General features: G+C 38.9%; 2 protein-coding genes across 5 annotated transcripts in view; both read right to left on the bottom strand.

Annotated features, from left to right (window-relative positions):
* adam11 (ADAM metallopeptidase domain 11) overlaps window positions 1-14,910 on the bottom strand; it is a 60,580-nt gene extending 45,670 nt beyond the window's left edge. Inside the window, exons 1-9 of one of the 4 annotated variants that reach the window (XR_013195574.1) lie at window positions 14,555-14,844; window positions 14,087-14,262; window positions 7,966-8,042; window positions 7,729-7,795; window positions 7,544-7,585; window positions 6,370-6,452; window positions 5,015-5,078; window positions 1,936-1,996; window positions 1,371-1,477 (exon numbers count right to left, since the gene is read on the bottom strand). Coding sequence is in view for 2 of the 4 variants with exons in the window: in XM_077205882.1 (XP_077061997.1) it covers window positions 1,371-1,477; window positions 1,936-1,996; window positions 5,015-5,078; window positions 6,370-6,452; window positions 7,544-7,585; window positions 7,729-7,795; window positions 7,966-8,042; window positions 14,087-14,262; window positions 14,555-14,615 (738 nt within the window). In the remaining 2 variants the exon portion in view is untranslated. Of the gene's footprint in view, window positions 1-1,370; window positions 1,478-1,935; window positions 1,997-5,014; window positions 5,079-6,369; window positions 6,453-7,543; window positions 7,586-7,728; window positions 7,796-7,965; window positions 8,043-14,086; window positions 14,263-14,554 lie in introns of all 4 variants that reach the window. The other 3 variants (XM_077205882.1, XR_013195573.1, XM_077205883.1) reach the window with 3 other exon arrangements.
* A 4,220-nt stretch (window positions 14,911-19,130) lies between these two features.
* dbf4b (DBF4B-CDC7 kinase regulatory subunit) overlaps window positions 19,131-26,794 on the bottom strand; it is a 38,496-nt gene continuing 30,832 nt past the window's right edge. The window contains exons 9-12 of the mRNA XM_077205881.1: window positions 24,038-24,175; window positions 23,824-23,962; window positions 22,603-22,736; window positions 19,131-22,474 (exon numbers count right to left, since the gene is read on the bottom strand). Coding sequence (XP_077061996.1) covers window positions 20,830-22,474; window positions 22,603-22,736; window positions 23,824-23,962; window positions 24,038-24,175 — 2,056 coding nt within the window. The 3' untranslated portion in view covers window positions 19,131-20,829. The remainder of the gene's footprint in view (window positions 22,475-22,602; window positions 22,737-23,823; window positions 23,963-24,037; window positions 24,176-26,794) is intronic.

Below are 26,794 nucleotides of genomic sequence, written 5' to 3'. Positions count from 1 at the left end.
TTTTGGATATAAACCTCAACAATGTTTAAAAAGAGATAAATATTTAATGAAAATTATTTAATGAATGAAGAGCTTTAACAAAAAAATAAAAATAAATGGTTGTCACAGGAGAGCCCTACCCTCTAAATGCACGGATGTAAATCACAATGGACATCTATAAAATGGAGAAAATAACAGCATTTGCTGAAAAATGCAGCATCTAATAGACCTGATTTTATCTTTTAGTTAATGTTTATGATGTACAAAAAGATTACTCCCTATATAAACATAGTTATTTCTCTTCTTTCTTTTTTCTCTCTTTTTTTGCTATATTTCTAATGAATAGATGTACGGCAAGCACAACTCTACTGTATATATATATATATATATATACAGTTTATATATACAGTTTATAGATACATACACACACACACACACACACACACACACACACACACACACACACACACACACACACACACAATATGTGTGAAGTACTTCGGGTTGAAATGTAAAGTGTATCTGAGAAAAAGTAAAGAAAAAAATGCTACATTCATTACGGTAACTGAAGAGGATTTCAGTCCGCTGAAGAACTACTTTTATGAGGAAACTTCTGATTGCTTAATGGATTGACAGTTAATCTTCATATGCCATCTTAAGTGAGATTCCAATCCAAAGAGAGAAAACATGTTCAGTTCAAAAGAAATTAAGAACGACATAGGGAATAAGGGTACATAGATACATCACTTCACAGGAAGTGGAGAAGGAAATGTACCCATCAGTCATTGCATATCAATCCAGTATTTAAAGAAACTTGACCCAAAAAAACAGAATTGAGGTCCCATCATTTTATTTAGTCCCAGGTGTGAGTTTGATAGTGTATCATCATGGTTTCAACAACAATAAAACGTTATTTTGATAATGATACAAAATGTTTGGTGAGCACAGAATCAGCATATTTGAACAATTTATGAAGGATCATGCAACACTGAAGTAATGTCTGCTGAAAACTAAGCCACCACAGGAATAAATACAATTTTGAAATATATTAAATTAGAAAACAGTTACTCTCAATTGTAATTAAATTTCACAATATTAGTTTTTATTTGTTGATCAAATAAATGCAGCCTTAGTGAGCAGAAGGCAGAAAAAAAACACTTAAGAAATCTTAATTCCACACTTTTGACCGGTAGTTTAAGTGCATTAGTAGTGAAAGACACCTAATATAACGTGAGACCAGCACTCCTAATCTGATACGTCTATGCAGGGCCACAGTTAGGAATTCTTGGGCCGGGTACAAAACCATCACCACAGCCCTCCCTCAGTTGAACCGATTTCTGGATGACGAATCTTCAAGAAAAATCAACTGATGTCAAAATAAAAACTCTCACCTGTCTTTTTGCCCGTCTCAGCCCATTTGTGAGCTCCGGTTTATTCGTCTCCATAGAAACGGGATAGTCACTGTAAAAGTCAGAGTCACTGCCGTTCCTGGTGCTTCCTGGAAGAGAAGCCATAGGTTGTACGGACTAAAACCATCCCGAACAAAAAGTTCCCACTCGTCAGCTTTCAGTGGATCGATAAAGATGTCTATTGCTGAAAAATTATCCATGCAAAAAAATCAATATGCAGCAGACGAAGAGAGAAAGCAGGAAGGATACAGTCTGAATGCTAAAAAAAAAAAACTTGAGTATAACTTGTATAAGACAGCGACTATGTCTAACTGTATTAAAGGAATAGTCATTTTGTCAAGGTGATCTTTTCCATACAACAAATGTGAATGGTGATTTTTGCTATTAATAGTCTGTTCATTAGAGACGATGTGATGCATGGTGACTTTTTTCATTTTGCCTTTTACTCTTCAAAACATCTTCAGCACCACTGAAGAAAGAAAGTCATACAACTTTAAAATGACATGAAGGTCATTTTATATGCATGTAAGAGGAATCTATGTCTTACCTGAGTTTTGTGGCATCAGCCGGATGTCTGCCATTCTGTATACAACATGAGTATTTTCATCCTGTGTGAAAGAATCATGAAAGTCACCTACTGTATGAAACCTTCATAAATACTGCATGCAGCATGTTTCTCTTAACATTACTCACATGACGCGTTATTCCTGTAAGGTTTCAAATTGCCGCTATCGACAATTACCAGGGCAGTTCAGTAGAGTAGAGATAATAGATAAAATTTGAGAGAAAACAAGCTGCTGATGCTGTTGAACCAGTGGAATTATGGTAAATGTCCACACACAGTTTAAAGGTTTAGAGGTTCTGTAATGTTCGTGGAATTTTGCATTTTGTTTTATGTGACAGTATTGTGTATTCTATTGTAGATTGTTAGGGTTTGGGGATCTATGAGTAATGATAATTGTGAATGAACATACTGTCACTCAAGAAAAATGTCAGGCTTTGTCTGACAATATAGTTATATCCAGGGGGTATCCAAATTTCATTAAAATCAGCCACTTCAGCCTGTTCAAACATATTTATTAGATGCTGAGTTAGAATGTAAGCACATCCCCAAACATAGTTATGGTGTTGTTGTTTTTGTTGTATTGTGCCTTATGGATGAAAGTTTACACAATGTTGCTTGTATCCTCATAATGCGCTTGTGTTTGATTTCCAAATTTATGCAGATGCAGCATTTTGCACGTTTACCACATTGTTTTATCAGCATACATTTTTTTTTTTTAAAAGAGTCTCAGAAACACAACTTAACCATTTTTGTAGCCTTTTGAGAAAAGTAGACCACACCCTTATCTAGTCCTGCTGAAAGTCATGTTGAAATTGAACTCAAAATATTTGGTACATACGGTATATTTTGGTACCAAATTGTATGAAAATGTTGATAAATGTGCTAATTTCTGGCTGAATTGTTTCCTGCTGTTGGGTAACGTTTCCTCTCCGATAAAACAGCTCGCTGATGTACTGAGCTCTGCCACGTAAGGCTATTACACAACTATTCATTATTAATCTCCCATCTACCCAGACAGAGAGAGACACTTTACATGTGGCTTTGAATACTTTATGAAAATGACCCATTTAAGAGAAGTGAAAGAGGAGTGGAGAGAGAGTGAAAGAGATAAATAACAAATACAGATGAAAGGACCAAGAAAACAGCAAAGAAAAGGTGAAATGAAAGAAGAGAGAATCGCTCAAACGCCTTTGACATGCTATTTCAGCGCAACAAGAATTGCAATAGTAATTCTTAATTTAAGTTAATTTAATTCACACAAATTAACGAACATCTTCGTCTATGCTTAAAATAAGCTTGGTTCCTTTTTTGTCTTTGCCTTTGAACAAACTCCTCCCACAGAAATCACATTACTGGAATAGAGTGCTGCAAGGATAATGTATTTTTTTCTAGGCCAAAAGTCAGCATTTAGGACTTCCGGTTTCATCGTCCCAAAGTCGTTGGGTTTTTGGAATGGATTTTTTGTTAAAATGCCTGAAAAAAGGTATATGGTTAACAGAACCTCAAGATATTTGTACATTTTATTCTACAACATAATACATCAGTAATATTGCCTTGTGATTGGTTTTTAAGCTTTTACTTGTCTCGAAAAAAGCAGTTGCTAACAAGTGTCTACACAGAACTACAAAGGTTGGTAATTTCCACTGAAAAAAGAAGACACGAGGGGAGATATCGAACAGCTCCTCCCGCTTTTTACATTGGCCAAAAACATTTTGTTTATGTCACAGCTCGGCCAGAGCCATTGAGCTCGGTAAAGCCACAGTTTCCTCCTTATCTCTAAATCTAATCGCTTAAAAAAATAGCATTCTGTGCAGAATTCAAATGGGTCCAATACGTTTTCTGCACTGCATTGACCTGCATACGATCCGCTCTGTACTATTGTGCCTCAGGACCGGAGAAGACTGTGTGTGTGCCAGAGTGTCAAACAAGAGTTCATTCACCCTAATGGAAAGCATATTTACACTGTCTGAGTCGTTCCCTATCCCCTATATATTACACTGTGTGACTGATTTTCACCGCAGCTTCAAGCATGTATTTATAATGTAGGGGACAGGACGCTTTAGATTCAAAAGATAACAGTAAAGCTAACATATTCTTACTAAAAGCCAATTTTGATCTCATGGGGACTTTATCATCAAACCGAACAGGTAAACGCATCTACTCACTACTCTGCTTTCACAGCCTCATTGTGTTAATAATCACACACTTTCAAACTATTCTTTGTGATGATTAAGTCATGCAACCGTGGTGTAGTTTTTAGCCTTTTAACTTCTTGTTTAGGGTACAAAATTCATAAAAGCCAATGGGAAAATCCTATTGAATCACTGCAGAGATCTATTCCTCCATCTTGAAAAAGTAGTCCTGCCTCAAAACCACCATTCAAACAGCATCATAGCCGAAAGAACAAATGAAAATCGAATGAGGCTGTTTTAACTAAAAAACAAACGTCACATTACTGCTCTTACACCCTCCACCTGCCTCCACGTGCCGGTTATGCTTCCATTGCAATGGCATGACTGTAAATGTATTTGAACTGAGAGACGAATGGAATTATGTTCTCTGGTATTCAACTGCAGACCACAGATGCTATCAACAAAGTTTAACCAGTAGTTAACCGGGAATAGTATTGTCATGTTGAACTCAGAAATAAGTTCTTTGTACTTTTAATGTCTAAATTAAAAAGTACTATTACCTATTTGACATAAAAATAATGTCATAGAAATTCTTATTATTAAATCAAATTTCTTCATTCATTTTGAAGTGACAGATTTCGATATGATAATGCAGTGCTGCTAATATCACGCAAAAGCTGCTCTGTCTCATATTTTCTCACTCGACACCCTCCTTCTGCTCTTCACCTCCGTCCCACATACAGGCGTCTGCTGATTAACCTGTCAGTCAACCGCAATAATGCACATTTCTGCAGCATGTGGCTAATATTCAGTGCTTCGCTGTCTCTTCCGTCTCTCACTGAGCAGGACTATGTATCTATTTGTTTTTCCAGGTTGCAACATGCAGATGACAAAGATGAGAGAGATGAATATTTCAGCTGCGTACTGACCTGATCGCTGCTGTTGTGCACGGGCTCGATGCTGTAGGAAAAGTTACCATCTGAGAACATCCCTCTGTAGACACACCAACGTCACAAATGTGAGACACTCCAATGACAATAACCCTAATAAAGCCTAAAAATGCAGACTTTCAATAAGAAGGATTTATTGTGTAACACTTTACAATAAGGTTCAATTTGCTAAAATTAGTTGATGAACTAACAATGAAAAATACTTTTAGTAATCTCAGATAATGTTAATTTTAACATTTACTAATACATAATTAAAATCAATTAAAAGCAAGTTGTTGTAACGTGTATTGTCTGTTATGATTATGTTCCTATTTGCCTGAGTTCCTAGTTAGTTTCCCTGGCTGTTAATTGTTTCAACCCACCTGTTCTGTTTCTCTTTTATTACATTTCCCATGTATTTAAGCCCCGAGTTTCCTTAGTTCTGTGTTCGGTATCATCTGTGTTATACGTGGTTGTGTTTAGGGTTTCTTCTACGTTCTCCTGTGTGTGCATCTGATAAAAACTGTTTTTGTTTTCTATTCAGTCATTCACTTCTCTACAACCCACAGTGACAGATGTATCTGTTATATTATTTAATGGACCGGAGTTAACATGAACTAACAATGAAATTGTTTGTAAAACCATGCAATTACTGTTACAGGTGAGCACTAAAAGGTTGCTACATGTTCAACAAAAACATAGTATTAACATGGGACATGTCCAAAAAACACAAGGTGTGTCCCAATTTGTGTACTCGTGCACTATTGACTATTCTATGCAATTTTGTTGTATAAATACTGTATAAAATTTTTTTTTTAAAAAAGCACTTCAAATCCCTGGATGATGCACCCATTTAACCAAAAAAACCAAGTGTCGAATGGTGCTTTGTATAAGTGCGTAAGTGTCCCCAAAAATACCCAAACAGACATTTTGATATTCATGTCACCAAAGTGCACATATGAAAACAGTAAAATATTATAGAAGCTTGTTTCCACCATGGAATATAAAAAAAAAATAAAAAAAAAATGAATTGCGACTTGCAATTGGAAGTTTATAGATCAGTTTATATATAAAAAAACCAGAATTGTGAGTAATACACTCGGAATTGTAAGAAATAAAGTCAGAATTGCTAGAAATAAAGTCAGAATTGTGAGATATAAACTCCCAATTGTAAGGAAAGTCAGAATTGCGAGATATTAAAAAAAGAAATAAAAAAAGTCTGAATTGTGAGATTTTTTTATAGCCCGTGTTGGAAACAAGCTTGCATAAAAAGCAACTGAGGTAATGGAGTGTTTCTTTAAGGGTAATAAACACATTGATTGTATTGTTAAAACAGTTAAAGGGTTGCGTCTCACTGTAGGCCGTGACAGGTGGAGAGAGCTGCCCATGACCTCTGAACTCCTCTCACGTGACCGTGATAGTAACAGTGCTCTCCTCCCTGAAATCTCACACACATCAAACCATCACACATTTCACCGAAGTGAAATGATTACACAGTGAACGTTGAACAGCCCTCAAATATGACAGTAACCAAGGCAACATTCCCCCAACATTTTCCTATGTCCATCAAAAGCTTTTAGAATGAGCCCCCCCCCCCCCCCCCCCTCCCCTCGCTCAAGTCTCGATGATATTCTGGTCTATTGTCTATGTGCCTCTATAGTGAAAATGTTGCATCTAATCGCTTAGAAAAGAAACAGTACACCTCTACTCGACAAGACACAGGATTTGAAGAATCATTCATCATTTCTGCAGCCACACTCTCAATCAAATTTAAGAGCCGTGGGGTCTGTAAGCGGGCACCCACACACACTGAACGTGTGGGAGACGTTCATGCCAGCGGTGTGATTGACGTATCCGAGGTATATTTGCAACTGTTGATGGGATTTCATTTTACCAGTCTGGATGTAGTTTTCTGCACTGCAGTTCTGGTTCCTCTGTCTCTGCTGCAGTGTACTTGCTTAAATGACTTCAGCTTCTCCACTCAATGCTTCATTCTTCCTGCGTGTCTCTCTCTCTGACTCAGTTGGCCAAAGTGGACTAGAACTGTCTATAAGCAGTTGTCATGGCAACAGTGTTGCGATTGGTCAAACGCAGCTGACACTGAACAGGAGGGGCGGATGCTTTCCCAGGCTCCTTTGCCTTGCTGCATCAAAGTCAAGCACTAAGAAAGGGAGTGGGTATATTCCCAGACCCACAGATGCTACTGCAGTTCACTTTAAGAGTGCCAGTGAAATAGAAATATTAAGGAATCTGTTAATTACATGTCTCATATTACTCAAATATTATTGTTATTTAATTACATTTAAAGGTAAGCATTTATCAGAGACTTATCCAAAGCGACATACAAAAGAGGAGCAATAGCAATTTATCAAAGAGCCAACAATATTCGTTATAAACAATGCCTGGTTTATTAGACAACTAGACTAGGAATCAAGGAAGAGAAGAAATGCAGAGAAGACATAGAAGTGTTTTTTGTGTGTGTCTGTACAGTATGTGTGTGTGTAACAAAAACTGATAAAGACATATTACCATGGTACTATGGTACACAATCCTGGGTGTATTAGGGGTTAACTACAATTACAAACAGACACAAAGATATTCTTTGTAACAGGAGATCTAATATTAATAAACATGTTTGGTCATTATGATATTACTCCCTAACAAAATCAATATAAAGGGATAAAAATAGAAAATAGAGTGATTGTTTTCCTTACCGGACTCTGAAAAATTTGCCCGTCCTTATCGAAGTGGCGTTCAACATAGTTAGACGACAAGAGATCGCTGTAGGCGTGCACACACACACACACACACACACACACACACACACACACACACACACACACACACACACACACACACACACACACACACACACCATCATTATCATCAATATACAGTTTAGAGGGAATGATAACATATTTGTCTCTGCTAGTGTGTGATTTTGCTCTTACTGATTGAGCTCCAGGTCTAGAACAAACTGGATTCCAAAGGCCTTCACCAGAAATGAGATCTGAGCCAAATGAATGGGCTGAGAGAAAGAAAAACAGATAGAGGCATGTTGGTTACATACTAAAGGAGCCATTCCTCATCAACATGGAACATCGGAGGGGGGAGATACATCATCATAAAAAAGAATGTAACAGGGTTGCCAAGTCTGAGAAACAAACTAACCCAATGGCCAATCAAAAAAAAAAAAGTTACAAAACTTTCCCAATAACCCTATCCCAAATATGCCACTCCATACATATACTTACATATACTGTATATTTTACAGTCACTGTTATGCATTATATGCAATTTCAACTAACTTGCTTGTTTTAAGGCATGCTGCTCCATAATTATGCTAACTTCTTTTGGACAAGATAAAACTCAGTACGGGATGTGTAGTTTTCAGTCAAGTCAATCCCAGAATGCATTTTAATGGGCTCAGTGAAAAATTACAAATGAATTCAAGATGGCAAACAAGTCAAGAGAGACAGTGATTACTGGACCTTAACAAAAAATTTTTAAATATAGTTTAAAATGTAATATTTTACCCAATATTTGTGTCCTATGTATCTTTATGCTTATTAGTTTTGAAGTAAAACATTTTTTGCTTGTATTCATCATTTGTTAGTCGCTTTAAATAAAAACGTCTGCTAAATGAATAAATGTAAAATTGGAAACTCTGTCCCACTTAAGTATCTTCAACTACGATGTACTATCATTTAAATGAATCATTTTATACAATGCAGTTGTGCATGGTTACATGCATTTTTACATTTGTACTTATTTTAAAAATACCTGCATCTAATTACAGCTGTAATTAATTTCTATAATTACATCTATAAATACACCATAGACCCTTCTCTCACTCCTTAACCCTCCCTTTTAACCCATGAGTTTCAAACTCAGTTCCTGGAGGTCTACAGTCCAACAGTGTTTAGGTTCAACCCGGCCCCAACACACATACCTGGAGTTTTCAAATAAGCATGAAGGACTTTAGCTGGATCAGGTGAATTTAAACTCTGCAGGGATGTGGCTCTAGGAACTGAGTTTGAAACCTGTCCCTAATCTTACCCGTATCCCATCTCAATAGTAGCAAAAGAGTTTTGCAATACAACATAAACACAAGTACATCGTACCTAACAATTTTTTTTAAATGTAAGTACATAGTAACCTAGTTAAGGACACTCATTTGGAATCATATAGAGCTGTGTATAGTGTTCCAAATCAGCAACTTCTTAGGATTAAATTCAGTTCAGATGCTTCATAAGAGTTTAGCGATTTGCAGCGAGTCTCCGATTTCTATAGTGACAGAGATCATTCTGCTGGTGTGTGATGCAGCCCTGTGATACAACTGGATACTACAGCAAAACAAGAATGCCTCCTAGAAACCAACAGTGAATACACTGGGCGACCTCCAGCAAGTTAACCGGCTTTCAACCAACAAATTCTTCTTCAAATCTTTTAAATGCTCTCCCTCTGAAACAGCTTTTCAGTTTAACAGACATCATAAACCCCTTCCGCTCCAAATACTTGTCATATAGAGATCACATTTCACCATCCAATCAAATTCCCTAAAAATCAAGTCCATTCCTACATTTAGACTTTTTTGCCTTTATGAGAATGAGAAGGGTCAATGGAGATTACAGGACAGATTCAGACAGAAGTCATCAGGTCCACAGCGCCTGAAGGACGGTCACATAGGGTTGGCGTGTGCTCTGCACCAGTGTCAGGTGAGACAGCTCAAGGTTATGAGGATATAAAATGGCCTTTGACAGACAGGTGGTATATATTGCACCCATGGTTACAAGAGACGAATAGGTGTGGGTGTGAAATGTGATCACCTTGCAATACTTGCAGTCGAAGGCATGAAAACAAATACCTATCTGAATGCAAGAAAGTGGGGAGTGCATCCACACTCATTTATTTTACTAAATAAATCATTCAAAAACTTAGGCTCACATTGTACACTAGGTCAGATAAAATAAAATTAAACAGCCAGGGAAGGTAAAACAAAACCATATGTTAAAGCAAATAAATCCTTAGGACCCCATTGTAAAGCAATACCACAGCTATTTTGGCACAAAGAATTGATTTGTGTTTTATATATTTTATTAGCTCACTTCCAATAAACTCTTCGCTTCCACAGAGAAAAACTATTCGAGCAAGTTCCTAGCAGTTCCCTTTGATAAATAAGTTTCATAATTGTTTTAGTTAAAGTATTATCACTGGTACAAACTCATTGCTTTTTGTCAAAATTAGCTATTTATTTATTTGTTTTTGCAAGCACATCTCTCCAAAATGTTATAAAAGATTAATTGGTCAATATAAGACCACTGAAGAGTTTTAGCATTTAAGATATTTATTATTTATCCATTCGTGAAAATGCCCTTTGTTTGGCAGATTGAGTGGTTAAACACCGTAACATGAGCACAAGAACATGACGTTTTCTTTGGATATTCTGTAGAGAACTGTTTCTGATTCACAAAACACGCTTCCAAACACAGAGATAAGGTGCTTGTACAGAGCTGTTGGTTTAAATCCATTCTTCACTGTATATAATACACAGGATCCATGCAGTTGAAATTTTGCTTGGTTTATAATTAAAATATATAAATATAGCTGCAAGCACCAATTAACGGGGTTCAGGCGCTTTAAGCACATGCAAAAAAAGGTTCATTTTACAACGCCACCTAGGGCTAGTTCGCAAACGTTTTTTTCAAAAATCCAAAATACCCAAAAATTTCGGAGAGTGGTAATCAAATCCAATGCATGCGTTTTGTTTTTCTTTAGCCAAAGACTCCAACTATGTAAGACACTTGAGCCTGCACAAACAGTTTAGGATTTATGAGCCATTACGTAAATTTGATCCCTGTAGCACTACCGCCACCATCAGTCCAATTGACGCGAGTTTTTTTGACGTTGTACACAGGTGGGTACTATCATCCCTCAAAGTTTAAAATCTCTGCGACTTACGGGTTTGTTTGCCCAGTCACTTTTAGGAAAGAATGCTGATCCCTGGAAATTCTAACAATTACAATAGTGTTTCAGTGCTACGTGCTTGAACCCCTAATTAAACAAACAAGGATTTGGGTCCCGTTGCATACTAAATTTGCATAGTAAGTATGTTATAGATGCATTATACCAATACTCAATAACATCAGCAATATTAAATCAGTAATATCAGTACAAACAACAGCAAAAATCCTAACAGCAATAATCAATAACAGGAAAAAAAAAAATCTATGAATCTCCCTCAATCATGAATCTACCTCCAAAAATCAAGATGGCTGCACCAGAACCACTTATCAGTTCAAAAATCTGGAATCTAATCACTATGCTAAATGCTACGAGACAAGAGGTTTATGGTGATTTTAGTGGTTTCACAGAAAATTTCATCCAAACAGTAAAAATAAACTTAATTTAAATACTCTGGCGCTTTTCCATTACCAGGATCAGTTCGACTCAACTCGCTTTTTGCTCCGTTTTCCATTACAGATAGTACCTCCCCAATAGTACCTGGTCGTCATAGCGACGCCACAGGAACTACGCGACACACACCGCTACCCACACACAAAGGACAATGAAGGAAATCGAGTGTATGCTGTGTTTGATCCTCGGGATGTGCTATTTGTCACAGCAAGAAGACAAATGTTGCTTCAGGAGAGGCTGAGGGCAGCAAAACAAAAACACAGCTGAAAAAAATTGTTTTGTCTGGCGCGTGCAATGATGACGCGGTGAATAGTGACAATTCTCTCTGACCAATCAGCAGTCTGCAGTGTTTTCACGTCACATTTTAGTATCGCCTCAGCTCGCTTAGAACCTCGCCGGAGGTGATGCAAAAAAAAAGTACCCGAAAGCCGGTACACGTACAACTTTTACGCAGTGGAAAACCAAACAAAGGCGAGTCAAGTCGAGCTGGTAATGTGTAGTGGAAAAGCGCCATTAGGTACTAATATGAACCTTTTAAGGGCTTTATGTATAGAGTTGTCCCTTTAAGGGTACAATAAAGTATTTCTTTGAATCCTGAAAGGTTAGAATAAAAAGGTTAAATCTTAGTTTCAGTCCTTTAATTTGATTGGCCAAGCAGCGTGTACTGATATGACCAGTCCAACAGCACTGTGACTGTTTCACTTTTGTATCACTGCATTTTATTCTGTTTGTGTCATTCTGGACCAGAGTAGGCCTATGTGAGTGTTTTTATCAGTAAGTGAGAAGCAGGAAATTGAGAATGAGGCGCATAGCTGGAAAACAACGGAAGAACTCTTCAAACAATCGTTGGTAAGTGGTCTAATCAATAAAATGGGTTTATTGAAGTTTAAACTAGTCTGGCGTCAGCATTTAGTGTCATGTTTTTGGCGGTTGCCTCTTTCGTATTGTTTTGTATGATATCCATAAGATGATGCTCTGTCTTCTTTTGGAACTATTTTTTGTTGGTGGATGAAAAAAACTGATAGTAATGTACTGATATCAACAATCACTTTATATGATGAACAGATTTAATTTAGGCTTTTATTCACATATAACCATTGATTGACTCAAACATAGATGACAACAAATATGGTAAACGGAAGCTCCAAACATGCTTGCTTGACGCCTAACAAGAACCAATAAGGTTTGTTTTCACATGTCAAGCAAGTACTGTTGAGCTTCCTTCAGAAGACTACTTGATTCATATGTTAAGAGTATTTTTATAAATGTTTTGAATCTGCAAAATTTTGGTTACATGATTTTCAATAGAGGAACAGAAATCTCTCAGGTTTCATTAAATTGTCTTCATTTGTGTTTCAAAGATGAGGTAAATAATGACATTTTTGGGTGAACTAACCCAATTATTCAGTCACACAGATTCAGTCTATACCTGCACTAAGACAAGCCCGCTTATTCTTCCCCCAGCTGTTTACATTCCACTCTCCTCTTAAGCAAGAAGTCAATATTACATTAAAGTATACATTTACAAGTATAACCTTTAATGTGCACTTTACCTCTCTGAAAAGGGCTTGATGCCAATTCTCTCTCTGCTCTACAGTCTTCATAACAGGTGGAGTTTGCTAAGAATTTTTTTTTAAATTTTTTTTTAAATTTTTTTTTATCAAGGCCAAAAGTGCATATTCATGATATCTGGAGTCAAATTTATCGATTTAGGGATCAATCGCTTAAAAAAACATATCAGTCAATCATTAATATGAGTATTAGAGATTGCATCTGGTGCAGCAGGCCCAGATGGAGAGATGAGCAAAGAGCTGAGTATACTACTCTGTAATTGGCAGCTAGACGCATAATCAAATTGAGCAAAATATTTCATTGACACGCACACACAAAAGCCACAAAACTAGAATTTTCAATTCATGGCCTCTTTAAAAAATAATAAAACATGAAAGAGTATTCACAACATTTATCATCCTTAATTGAATATGTCTCAAAATGAGAAAGAACATGTAACTTGAAAAAAATGAGGAACTGATTGGACAGTGGTCGGCATATGCATGTGTCAATATACCTGCTATGTAGTAGGACTACCTGGGGGGGGGGGGGGGATGCTTGGTTTTCACTGGAATAACGAGCCACGTGGACCGTAAACAATACGAGGGGGTATCAACAACTATCTCATGTAAAATGAGCAGAATGTGGCACTTTTCTATCAACAGAGGCCAAGAAAGTGTATATATTCGTAAAAGCCAAAAATATAATCACATGGTCACAGATTAATGGGATTGCCAACACGGTAAATGTCGGTAAAACTTTTTATGCCGGCATTGAAAAAAATTTACTATACACACTCGAGAAGTTCTTCATCAAAAGCTGTAGCCAGGCCTACACTCAGATGATAAATTAGGACGCGGCAGGTGGATGGAAGGGAGGGGATGAAAAATAAGATTGTTTGGTGAAATTAGCCAAAGAGTAAAGTAATTTCAGAAACAAGTTATTAGGCTATATTTTGGTTAAAGTTTAGGAGGAAAATAGATGCTTGGTTTTCACTGGAATAACGAGCCACGTGGACCGTAAACAATACGACACACTTGAGCATTAAGAACGTAAATGGGGTCGGTTTTAATTTTTTATATGTATCGGTGAAGAGTTACTTACATGCGCTCTATCAGCATCATTCTTTACAAGGGTACCCAAGTGCCCGTGCGGCTGCTCCGCCTCCGCGTCAGTTTGCTGCAGCTGCAGCAGGCGCTGAGGCTTCGTGCGCTCCTCCGCAAACGCGTTCTGCTCGCGTCCCCGTTCCGCTCCGTCCCGTTTGATGCTGCTGCCCCAGCCTTTCAATATAGGACACATTCATAAAAAAACTGTACGACAACCGTCAAAGCCATGATTCAATGTATTAGTAATTCTAATGCGTTTACAGGCACTAGCCTACACTTTATCTAGCCTGCGGCATCGATTTGCGTATTCTGACGCGACACTGAAAATGCCCGTGATAGAAAACGGGGCCATCCATGAAATGAAGAATTCGCTGCACCTGTTGGCGCACATCATACATAAATAGCTATACGATGGAGCTTATACTAATATCACGAATCCGCTCCCAACGCGGCGTCCATCGCTCACCTGTCACGGCTAGTCGCGCGGTAACCGCAGCCCACAGGAGGAGGCAGCGCGTCGCCAACATGATCACATACTCCTGCGGCTTCAACCGGAGCAAAAAGATTAGAAACGCGACATTTACCGCCTCATCCCGTTCTGCACAACAAGTCACGAGGAAGACGTTAAGGGCATCCGTGGAAAACAAATCGACGCTGATGGGAGAGTTTAGAAAGTGTCCGTGATGTCCGCTATTGTCGGTCAGAGATTGCGGGCGGAATTCATGTTGGGATTGAAACGCTCTTTCTGCGGGACTCCCATCCGCACCTCCTCCCACTCACCACTCTCCGCTCTCCTCCTCCCCTTCACCTCACGCCGCACTCACATGCAACATCAGACTCCACTTCTATAACCTGGAACAAATATTATGTTAAAAAATATAATATTACAATGCTAAATAAACAAAACTCAGAAAAAAATGCGCATCACAATTATATAAAACGAAATATTTTATTGTTGTATACACTATATATACAGCCTATATATATATATATATACAGCCTATATATATATATATATATATATATATATATATATATATACATACACACATACATACTAACTATAGATACTTATAGGCTAAAGCATAGGCCTATATTACAGTTCTGTCAAGGACAAGTAGCCTACTTCTGTGTGTGAGTGAGATTACGTCATCTGAGAGATAAAAGAATATCAAATATTCTCGTCCTCAGCAATATCTCTCATGCCTGAGGACTAAATAGATCTGTACTAACCCTTAGTTACTTTAAAATCCTTTCTCATCTCCAACACTCTAAATCATTCATAGACTATATAGTGAACAGCACATGGCACACTATTTAGGGAACATGGGAAAGACAGATCTGATCGGCAAGGAATTTGCCATTGTAGCATACACATTTTTATCTAGAACTATGGCTGAATGGAACAATTGCATGCTGCTAACTGGACACAATACACTTCTTGTTGCCTATACTTTTTTCCATTAAATAAAAATGATGTATGGATGACACTTCAATATGCATATGGTGTACTGTAAGTGGTATCCTTTCGAGAATGTTCATTTCGTATTGCGTAGCTATACGCAGTGGGAAAACGCAGTGAGAATATTGAAGCCATTATTTTAAAACGCAGTGCAGCTGCACAGTGAGCACAGAGCATAGATTCTAGCTTGCTCAGTGGCTGTGCTGCGGCTACTGCACGAACCTATGGCGAGGCGGCTGAGACGAGTGCGTGGCTTATCCAGTGAAAGAAGTCACACATATCCTTCTTTGCTTACTTCTGTGTGTTCGCTGTCGTGACACTCTAGAAGCTGCGCTCCGGATGTACTTCATGCAGAGCTCAGCTACACAGTTGACCCCGCCCCTCAATCCCAAGCCAGCGGAGACGGTTCTAGAGCGAGCGAAGAGGCTGAACTTATTCGAATCCTCACTAAAGCTGTCAAAGGCCTCGACATCGAGGAGCCCACCAGAAGCAGTCTCGACGGGTGGTTTCTGTGTGGGCGTCAGCAGACCCCTAGTCAAAGGCCAGCACCCTGCTTCCCTGAGGTACACGAAAGAACCGTTTTCCTCGATGCCCCAATCTCCAACACCGGCCTTCACTCGCTTCACTGAGGTGCAGATATCGTTGCAGGCCATGCGACGGTTTCTGCCCAAGCGCTCAAGCTCGGCTTCAGGGCGCCCAAAGAAACCGCCGCCCCCTCACCCAGCCAAGCCCGCGCCGCCGGCCATTCAGCACTGCCCATCGGCTGAAGGCCACCGACGCAAAAAGCCTGCAAAGTGCTACCCATTCCCGGAACGTCAGGGGCCCCAACCCAAGCTTGTGTTGGACCCTGAGCCTCGGAAGCCCTCTTAGTTGAATGACACAGGGGAAAAGAGAAGGTTCAAGTCCCGCTGCGGCCGGACCTCCCTCAAAGAAAGCTTGTGCACTTCTCCCAGTCCCCTCTTCAGTTGAGGTGACTAGAGATGTTCTAACTGTAGTAAGTGGGCCTGTTACAAAAAACGCACCCCTGCAAACAAATGCTGTTTTAACAGCGATCCAAATAAAGCATAAAAAGAGCACTTTTCTATCAACACCCCCTACAACTGCAGTCAATGGACTCGCACCACTGCAGAAAAACGCTGTTTTTATAGCAGCTCAAACAGAGCTAGAACTGAGTGTTTTCCAAACAGCCCCTCTTACAGTTCGGCCGGCTGGAAATGTTCAAAAATGTTCAAAAATCAGTCACCAGGCCCGTTGCAAAGCATGCGTAACTGATAACAAAAGCTGTCTCTATAGCAAATCCAAACACACTCGAAAAGAATACTTTTCTAGCTCTCAAAGTTCATTCGGCGGTCGGGTCCCTGTCACATGGCGGCCCGCCCCCAGATTGCATTCAACCCCTAGCCACACGGGCAGAGGCCTGGCAGGCCATCCCCGTAATATCAGACTAGGTAATGAATACAAAGCGAGGCTACTCGCTCCAGTTTGCTCGCAGACCCCCGCGCTTTCGCGCCGTAGTCGAGACATTGGTTGGAAGCAACGTACCAATGAAAGGAGCTGTTGAGACCGAGTCAGACTTTTACAGTCGCTACTTCCTAATTCCGAAGAAGGACGTCCAGCCAATTCTAGATCTCAGACAGCTGAACAAGGCCCTTATGAAACTGCCATTTAGAATGCTTAACACCAAACAAATCCTCACGTAAATTCACCCAGGGGATTGGTTCTTCTCAGTGGATCTGAAAGATGCTTACTTTCATATCCAAATAGCCCACCACCACAGGCCATTCTTCAGATTCGCCTTCGAGGGGCGGGCTTATCAATATACAGTTCTACCGTTCGGTCTTTCTCTGGCACCCCGTGCTTTCACAAAATGCATGGATGCTGCGCTTGTCCGTCTGAGACAAAAGGGAATGTGCATATTGAACTACCTCGACGATTGGCTCGTCCAATCGTCGAGAAGGCGAGTTGCTAACCCACAGATCCTGGCTCCTCAGCCATCTAGAATGCCTGGGTCTCAGGATCAATCTCGTGAAGAGCACGCTGTTTCCCAGCCAGCATACAGCTTTCCCGGGAACAGTTATAGACTCAACACACATGAGAGAGTGTGGCTCTCGCCAGCCCGCGCCCTCACTATTCAGTAGCAAGTTGCGTTGTTCAAAGCAGGTTCTCACAAGCCGCTCAGAATATTTCAGAGGGTCTGGGGCCTTATGGCCTCCGCGGCGTCAGTACTCCGACTAGGCCTACTGTACATGTTCCCCCTGCAGCGATGGCTGAAATGCCAAGTGCCAGCTCATGCGTGGTGCTCCAGTCACTTACGTATCAGGGTAGACCATGGCTTTGGAAGTGCACCGACTGGTACCAGTCAGGTGTAGATATGGGGTCGGTCTCGAGAAGGAAAGTGGTTTCAACAGATGCCCCAAACCTGGGTTGGGGGGCACAGTGCAAGGGCAGGCCAATTTCCGGCCTCCCTTTAGAGCCCGGAGAAGTGCCTACATATCAACTGCCTCGAAATGAGAGCGGTTCATTTAGCCCTGAAAACCTTCTCCCAGAACTGGCAGGACACCACGCCCTGGTCCGCACGGACAACATGTCAGTGGTGTCTATATAAATCACCAGGGCTCCTCTTTTGGGCACATGCCAACCTGTGCTCGCTAAGGGCGGTGCACATTACGGGCATTCTGAACCAGGGCACGGATATGCTATCCAGAGACAATGTGTACCAATCGAAGACATCTGTGCGGCGGCAGGCTGGTCTTCACTGTCCACATTTGTGAGATTCTACAACCTAGAGGTCCCTGCTCTGCAAACACGGGTAATTTCTATCTAAAGGCCATGGCCCAGAGCCTCTTAAACATTATATCTTAATAAGGGGCCCGACTTTTGTCCGGCCCTGGAGGAAATTGTGACTTTCTAGCTCTGTTGACCTCATGCCACTTTGCCCCAGGCAATGGTTCAGGGCGAAGTCGCCAGGTAATAGCACGGCGTTTTAAAATGGGTTCCCACTGCGTATAGTAACCCAATACGAACGTTCTCGAAAGGGAACGTACTCTGTTACTAACGTAACCTCGGTTCCCTGAGAGTAGGGACCGAGTACTGCGTAGCCTGCCGTGCTATTACGCTTGGCTCAGGTGCTGTTGCTTCAGTCGATTTAACCTGATTATATGGCGAAATGGTCTGCTTATCTAGGCATAAGCCACGCCCATTCTGGCGGGTTCTGACGCGGCCCGGGCAAGAAGTGACCCAATTGGTTGGCGCGTTTCAGCCGCCTCGCCATAGGTTCGTGCAGTTGCCGCAGCACAGCCAATGAGCAAGCTAGACGCTCTATTCTGTGCAGCTGCACTGCATTTTAAAATAATGGCTTCAATATTCAAGAAAAGGAGTCTGCCAACTGCGTATAGCTACTCCCAGGGAACCGAGGTTACGTTAGTAACAGAGTACGTTTTCTTAAGACTTCAAAAAACTATTTCAAATTCAGTTGTGCGAAAATCCCTTGACTTTTCATTATCTGATCAAACAATGAGTCAAGAAAAATTAAAAAAACCTCTGAAGTTCCTAATGTTCCTGTCACATTGGAAATGAAAGGTCAGGTCAAGTACATTTTATTGTGGAATACATTATCTGTTATAGCATAGGAACAGTTGAATTACATGGTTATCAAATTAATTTTAAAGAAAACCTTGTTATTACCACAGTACATGATTTATAAAAACACATGGCAATATGCCCTCCAATGGGACCTGTGAGTCACTACAGCATTACTAAGCATTGCCTGATTATCCATAATAGAAATACTAAAAACATATCTATTCTACAGATTATTTATTTCAATTATTACAGAAGAAATTATTAATGTGTAAATAATAATAATCAAACCACTTGCCATTGTCCTATAGCTCCTTCAACATAAACAGACCCATTCATAATAAACACCCTGTAATAAACACAATACCGGAAACTAAAGACTAGCAAACATTAGGAGATAAATTCCACACAAGTCAATGTTTTACATAAATAAGCACACAAACTGACCATTTTGTCTGATTTTAATAAGAATGCATGAAACTCAATACTAGTAAATTAGCATCTTCTTGAAGTAAACAGCTGATAATATAGAACTGTACAAATACCACAAAAAAGTACATAATACAGAAAAAATATATAATAATAAAAATATATATATTGTAGAACTCTAAATGTATTCAGGAATTGATCTTAAAACATGTGTAATTGCCCATAGGCCTTCTTTATAAGGCTAATTTCCAGTGTTTATGGAAAATCATACAAGTTCAAGATTTTGGACAAGCTACAGAGACAGCAGTGGTACATGGTCCACATACTTCTTTCAGAGCTAATAATATGAATGCACATAGTTCTGTCACTAATAGATAACATTAAACATTAAATAGCATCGAAAAATTAAAACACTGTCCATTGTACAAGCCATACCACTAAACCTTTTAAAGCACATTTGCAGGAAATCAGAAAGGTCTTATAAAAATGACCTCAAAATAACTCAAAGACCTTCATGAAACCACAGGACACTTCTGCCTTCACAGTGTATTCTACCCTGCATGTTCTTCAAAAAACACCACAGCATTGTTCTACCATCAACACTGCCTATAAACTGGAGAGAGGCCAGGCACAGCACTTAAACTAATTGGATAATGCCCCTCCAGCAAAGCCTCATTAAAGTCTCAATACCAGCACATGTTCCCGGATATTGCTGCTGAAAAGTCATAGTCAAAACCGATGGAAAGAGAGAGCCAAAAGAGACGCTATGGAGGTCATTCGAAGAGGAGTGCATGAAATACTTGTCAACTGTTGATTAATACTATGTTTGCTTGGTTCTGGTGAGATGGCATACTAGGAGACAAACGTACAACACTGAAATAGAATGTCTGATATGCTTGACAATATGTATAAATATTGATGTAAGACATGACTGATTCATTATCACAACAATTTTTATCAAATAGAACATGTGGAAAACGCTGGGATTATTTACACAATCGCTGCAAAGAGGTGTACAGAAGCCCGCCTCTATAAATAAATGTTTTTATTGAATATATAAATATTGCTTTTCAAAACAATTCAGTCAATAAGTCTTATTTCTCAAATAATGGTGATAGTAATCTTAATTTAAATGTTTAAGTGAAAATGAGACAAAATGAGTGACTAATGAGAATGGAAAGTGAAGGAATCGACCGATGTAGGATTGAATTCATCAAGTCGCAATTGTCCTATTGAGTGTATTGGTGCAACATTATTCCTATAAATGTGAATCAAGAGGGTTGCAGTATGGAGCACAACCGTGATGTATAGCTCCCATCCTGCATGGCAGTGTGTGGTTTTTGTAGTAACTGACCCAGGTCATCATGCCCTCCTTTAGCCTGAAGAGGAACAGCAGTCGCAATCCATGACAAGAGTCCAGAGTCCCAATCTGATTCTGAGGAGGCCGTGGACCATGTGAGGTTAGGGACCAGAGCAGATTCAATGCAAATAGAGGCTCCGGAGTGTGACTGGAAGGAGCTGTTTGAGGCTTTACTGACTGATGTATGGGAGGTATCTTCGGGAAACAATTCTGGAGGATCATGATATTGACAGCACTGGAGTCGATGGTCTTCATGGAAAAATGGAACCAACTGAGGAGGGTCCAAATCAGATGAGTAAGTGGTTATGTGGGACTCCACTGGATCTTTGATTGGAAACAAAACATGTGACTGCTCAACATGGACACAAGTTTGACTTGCGTCATTGTCCTGTTGGTCAAATTGAGGCAAATAGTGGGTATTGGGAGGAGTACAATATTTTAGGGAAAGTTGCGTTGGGATCTGCTTTGCAAAAGAAGATTCTATCAGTGATGATTCATGGGTTTCTGGTAAGGCACCTCCAGTACGATTATTTGTCTTTGTTGCAAAACCCACCTTGGGGACTGGTAAACAAGAAATGGTTGAAAGTACAGATGAGTACCGTCTTATCCTAGGAGCACTGCAATTCCAGGATAGCTTTGGCTTTTCGCTTTGACTAATCTTTCTTCTCTTCGCAAGTTTTGGACTTGGAGTGAAGGACCTGCCGCGCTTTTTAAAGTTAACTATAGAAAATTGGTAATCTGACAAATGTGGAAATGGTAGTAAATGGGGAAATGAAAAGTAAGAGATGCCAAATTCTGGAGACCCAACAATATCTTGGGCCAATTTTAGCGATTGTTTTGTGAAAGACAACTTTCTATTTTCCATCACAAACTGGCCACAACTTTCAGAATTACAATCTTCTCTTCTGTGGAGTAGCATTTTAGGGCTGTTTGACCACATTTTTGAACATTGGTCCCAGTTCTGTTTTTGATTTTGTGAGCAGACTGTGTTAAGAACAGCACCTGTAAGACTCTCTGACATATGCAATGCAAGTCGACCATGACCACTTTCACATCGATCCTGAGTTTCAGGGACATATTCATCAACAGCGATGGTACATGGGATTTTGTCATCTCTGGAGGAGTTTAGGATGAGCATTTTAGACTGAGTTTCTGAGGGTGTGACAGAAGAGAGGCTTTTGAGTTTCTCTATAGATTGGGATTTTGAGAAAAACTGATGTGGGACTATATCCATGCAGAGAACACCAGATTGAAAGTCTTGAACCTTTGTGGTGGAGCTGATGTAAAGGCCTAATTTCTCATGATCAAGAGGATCAGGGCAGTTATTTTGAATTCTATCAAGATGTGAGGTCGCATTTTGTTGACCAGATGAACTGTGGCTAGGTTCAGGAAAGTTTTCTCTGTTGTCTAAAGCTGAAGAAAATATGTCAGTAATTGGCAGTACATGACCACAGTCTTCAACCAGTGGAGTCAGCAGAAAATTTTCATCCTCACTGACAGTATTCTGCATCTCAGTTAAATGATTCAAATGTAACGGAGAGAAGTCTGCCGATGACCTGAAGAAAAAGAGTAAACCGAGTTAAAACAGAGAAACATTCAGTGTTGTACTGTCAACATGGCAACAGTGAAAGTCAATCACATGAACTGCTTCCAATCAAAGAAAGCTTGTCAAATAGGCCCTTACTTGATTAGGGTTGGATCCACTTCTTCATTTGGACTACATACAAAGCTAGCATTCATGGCAGCAGTTAGTTGGTCCACTACAGTATAGTTACTGTCATTTTGAATGAAAGAACGATGCATCTCAGATTGCAAATGCTAAAAAAGAAAAAGAAAGAATTTGATGTCTATCAAATGAGATCTTAGTAGGGGTGCAACGGATCGCAGTTGACCCGTTATCCGTACAGACCAGGCCCCACAGTTCAGTACACATGCGATTCAGCACACATGCAATTAATTGAACAGTTCAGAAAGAAACCGGATGCATGTCAGTATTTTCGGTCTGTGCATTTAGTCTTAAAGTGACAGCAGCCTAATAGTCCTGCTGCTGTCTATGTCATTAATGTTAATAAAACAGCAAAACACAGCTTCAACAAAGATAAATCTATATTTAATTTCTACATTAAACAAATAGTGTTATTTTACATTTAGGCCTTATTAATTTCTGTACCTGAATACTACTGTTAGACTCTGTACTACACTGCAAAAAAATACATAATATAAATCATCTTATGTACATTATGTATTATAAGAAATGCTTGCAGAGGGTGCCAGCGGCCTGATGTGGTTACACTTTAAAGCAGATCAAATCAGTATTTAATATTGGCCATACAACATTTAATTCAAATGTTTACCTAATCTTTAATATTTGTCTACTTATTTTTTAAAACAAGAATATGTGGACATCAAAACATGCAAACTCAGCGCAGGGTTTAAACTTTCTTTTTTGAAATCGTGGTGAACAGGATGCATATTTAGAAACATATTGATGCATTCACCTGTGTTAACGTAAGTTTATAAATGATTTACCTTACAAATCTGATAAAATGGTACACTGCGTTCCTAGATTAACGTTATAACTTATATGCAACCCAAACTCAGAGCACATGCAGAGATGGAGTTTGAGACCCGCTCCACGCATGTAAATAACAGTTCACGTGGAGCAGCATTTACTGTGAACGGAGCCGTTCTGAGACGGACATCTAATGATGAGGTTAATGGATTCTCGTCCGTGGAATGTGCCACTTACGGTATTTTGCCAGTTACTCGACATGGGCAAATTTAAATCGAGGATTATATAGAGAAATCTATCAAGGATTAGTGACAGCCTTAATTGATATTAAAGCGTCTTGCAAAATCTTTTTGGTATCACAATTTTTGCAAACAAAATACCAAATTAACTCACCTCATACTGGTCTTTGTATGGCATGTGGCAGCACTCGCAATAGCCTGAACTTTTCTTAGTTGGGCCTTTGGGTGTGGCGCTTGCTGTAAGTGGCACAGTCTGCAACTTATGGCAGCTGCTAGTGGGTTCTTCCTTCTTCCTAAGTTAAAAAAAAAACAGATTTAAGTGACAATGTAGATTTGATTACTAACTTCTCAAAAAGTAAAGAACATACCTGAAATTGTCCTTAATGGGATCTTCATCCTTGCTTCTACCAGACTGGTGAGGAATGAGGGGCTCAAAAGGGCTATATTTGCCTGAGTAAATCATCATTGGGAAACTCAGAGTCTGTGCATAGAATGGTCTGAACTTCCTGTTTATAAAACCAAAATCATAGATTAAACAAAATGACAAGCTTCTTTGAACAAGTCGTCTCATTTTCTATCTAGAGGACACTAAGTCTACCCATCTCATATCTTCATATCTCAGATTTTTGTTTTTGAAAATATAAGAAACATCATAACATTTAAATTGCAAAGTAGTAGATAGATGACAAATGGATACCATCAAGATTTCAGATAAAAATGTATATATTTGTATTGAAAACGCGTTACCTGCTGTAACTGGTGAAAACATTTCACTTTTAGTTAACTTTTGTTATTTCATTTTCATTGTAAAAAAATTATTTAAAACTATTCTAATAATCTAATTGTAATTATTATAATAATTACGAAAGCTGTTGAGCTTTCCTGTAGCTCAAACAGTAGCGCGTTGGCGTTTGCAACGCCAAGGTCATGGGTCCGATTCCCAGGGAAAGCAAGAACTGATAAGAATGTAAATGGGTATCTTGAAATGTAATGTAAGTCTCTTTGGATAAAATCGTCTGCCAATTGCATAAATGTAAATGTAATAAGGCTATGAAAACCATGCATAATTATAATTTTGAATAATTACAATAAAAAATGCTTTTTGAACAAAAGACCCGTTTCATAAAGCCAATATATTAAGAACTAGTCTGACAAGCAAAGGGGTAATTGGTCTTTTCTCTTTTAAATTAGAACAATCTTTATTTTTTATGCAGCTGACAAAGTTATGACTAAATTGTCAGTTACGTACCAAACGGGCAGTCATTTTGAGTTGAGATTTAGAATGTGACGAACGATACAGAACATTTCAAGCTATTCTGACACGCTGTTGACTCTAATATGCAGCAACCATATTTATTAAATGAATACTTAAATTAAAATTCTGTCATCATGTACTCACCCTCAAGTTGTTTCAAATCTTTATGAATTTCTTTCTTCTGATGAACACAAAAGATGATATTTTGAAGAATGAGTAATTTGAGGCTGAGTAAATGACAGAATTTTCATTTTTAAGCGAACTATTCCTTTAAGTAGACTAACAGCAACAAGCATTTTCCATACAATTGAGGAACTAAACTAAAATCAATCTATTGTGGAACTGTAGGCTTTCTGATAAAATTCTAACATTGTTTTTTCACTTAGGACACGAGGGAGCAAGAACATTGGTTTAGTCCAAAAGCTTAGCTAGCTGACTTGCTGCCTCACTGGCTTATTTGTTGCCTGATTTCATCACCTTTGGCTTGCTTAATCGGGGACACTTAATATTCAACAATCTTATTGATCTACCTGCATTGACACCATTATATGAGAACTGAACTGAGCTGGATGATGACATCACTGTTTTCTCCAGATGAGCTCTAGAGATAAATTAACTAAATTAATAACTTTTTACAACAGAAATTAATCAACACTGAACTTACTTAAGCTGGACTATGACACTATTTTCTTCAAGATCTGATGTACAGCAGAAACAAACTATGTTGCATTATTTTCCTGTTATCACTGAAAAACTGCTTCAGAAACAATCTGTATTGTAAAAAGCGCTATATAAATAAATGGTAACTTGACTTGATTTTGGACAGACTTCTGAGCCAGTGTAACAGTTTAATGTTCTACAAGTAAATAGAGAGTGAGCTTTGGTAATAACTAAGCGTCTTTTAATTACTTCAATAGTACTTTCTGGGTAGAAACTACATCAAAATTGGAAAATGTTAGTCAAAAACATACATTTACACACAAACTGGCCACCAACCACACTTTCATATGTCATATGCCAACTTTCACGGAATGGAACACACAGGATATCAAAGATAGTGAAGGATACATCTATACTGCCTTCAAAAATCGATCAGATAAAGGCATCTCAGGAAACAGGTAGCGAAGCGAACTAGGCTATTGGATTCAGACGTCCCTTGATGCCCTTGAATGCAACCTCCAAGACAACATTAAGCTTTCGGACTCAGCCTTTAACATTTCAATTAGCTGACATAGGCTAATCATATGATGAATTATAACTGTGAGTTGAGTTTAATCTGCCAACAGTTGAGCAACTCATTTTGAAACAAAAAAACAACAGACCACTGTGTGGAATATTGTGTTTTTCTTTATCCTTCTTAACTTGGGGAAGGTGTACAGACTAACTAGTAGGGATGCACCGATACCACTATTTCCAGAACAAGTCTGATACGATCCTTTCATTTTTAGTACTTGCCGATACAGAGTACCGATGCCTGTATTTTCATTCAATTTTTACAAATACTGGGCAGAGAAACCAAAAGAATATGAATCATTAGTAATAGATATTTCCTTCAGTTACTTTTCATTGCTAATTATGCCTATTAACATGTATTGTAGGAGCTATTGTTACTTTTACTGTTCATATTGCTATCATATTTTTTCTTTAATTTAATAGCACTGTTGATTATCTCTATCGTACCAAACTGCTTAGAACCTGCTCAGATCATTGCCAAGTTCCTGAACTCAAAACACTATAGTTTCACATGGCATTGTTTATTGGGGCCTCAAGTTTGATCATGACAGCCACACTGATGAATCAGGCTGGTTTACAGGTGCACACACACAATCACTCACCCCAGCTCTTACAGAGTTTGTGAAGCACAAAGTTA

Source organism: Siphateles boraxobius, unplaced genomic scaffold, assembly GCF_051911475.1.
Source record: "Siphateles boraxobius isolate OS27281-9 unplaced genomic scaffold, OSU_SipBor_1 55, whole genome shotgun sequence".
Taxonomy (NCBI): Eukaryota; Metazoa; Chordata; class Actinopteri; order Cypriniformes; family Leuciscidae; genus Siphateles; species Siphateles boraxobius.
This window is presented reverse-complemented; position numbering and strand designations above follow the sequence as displayed.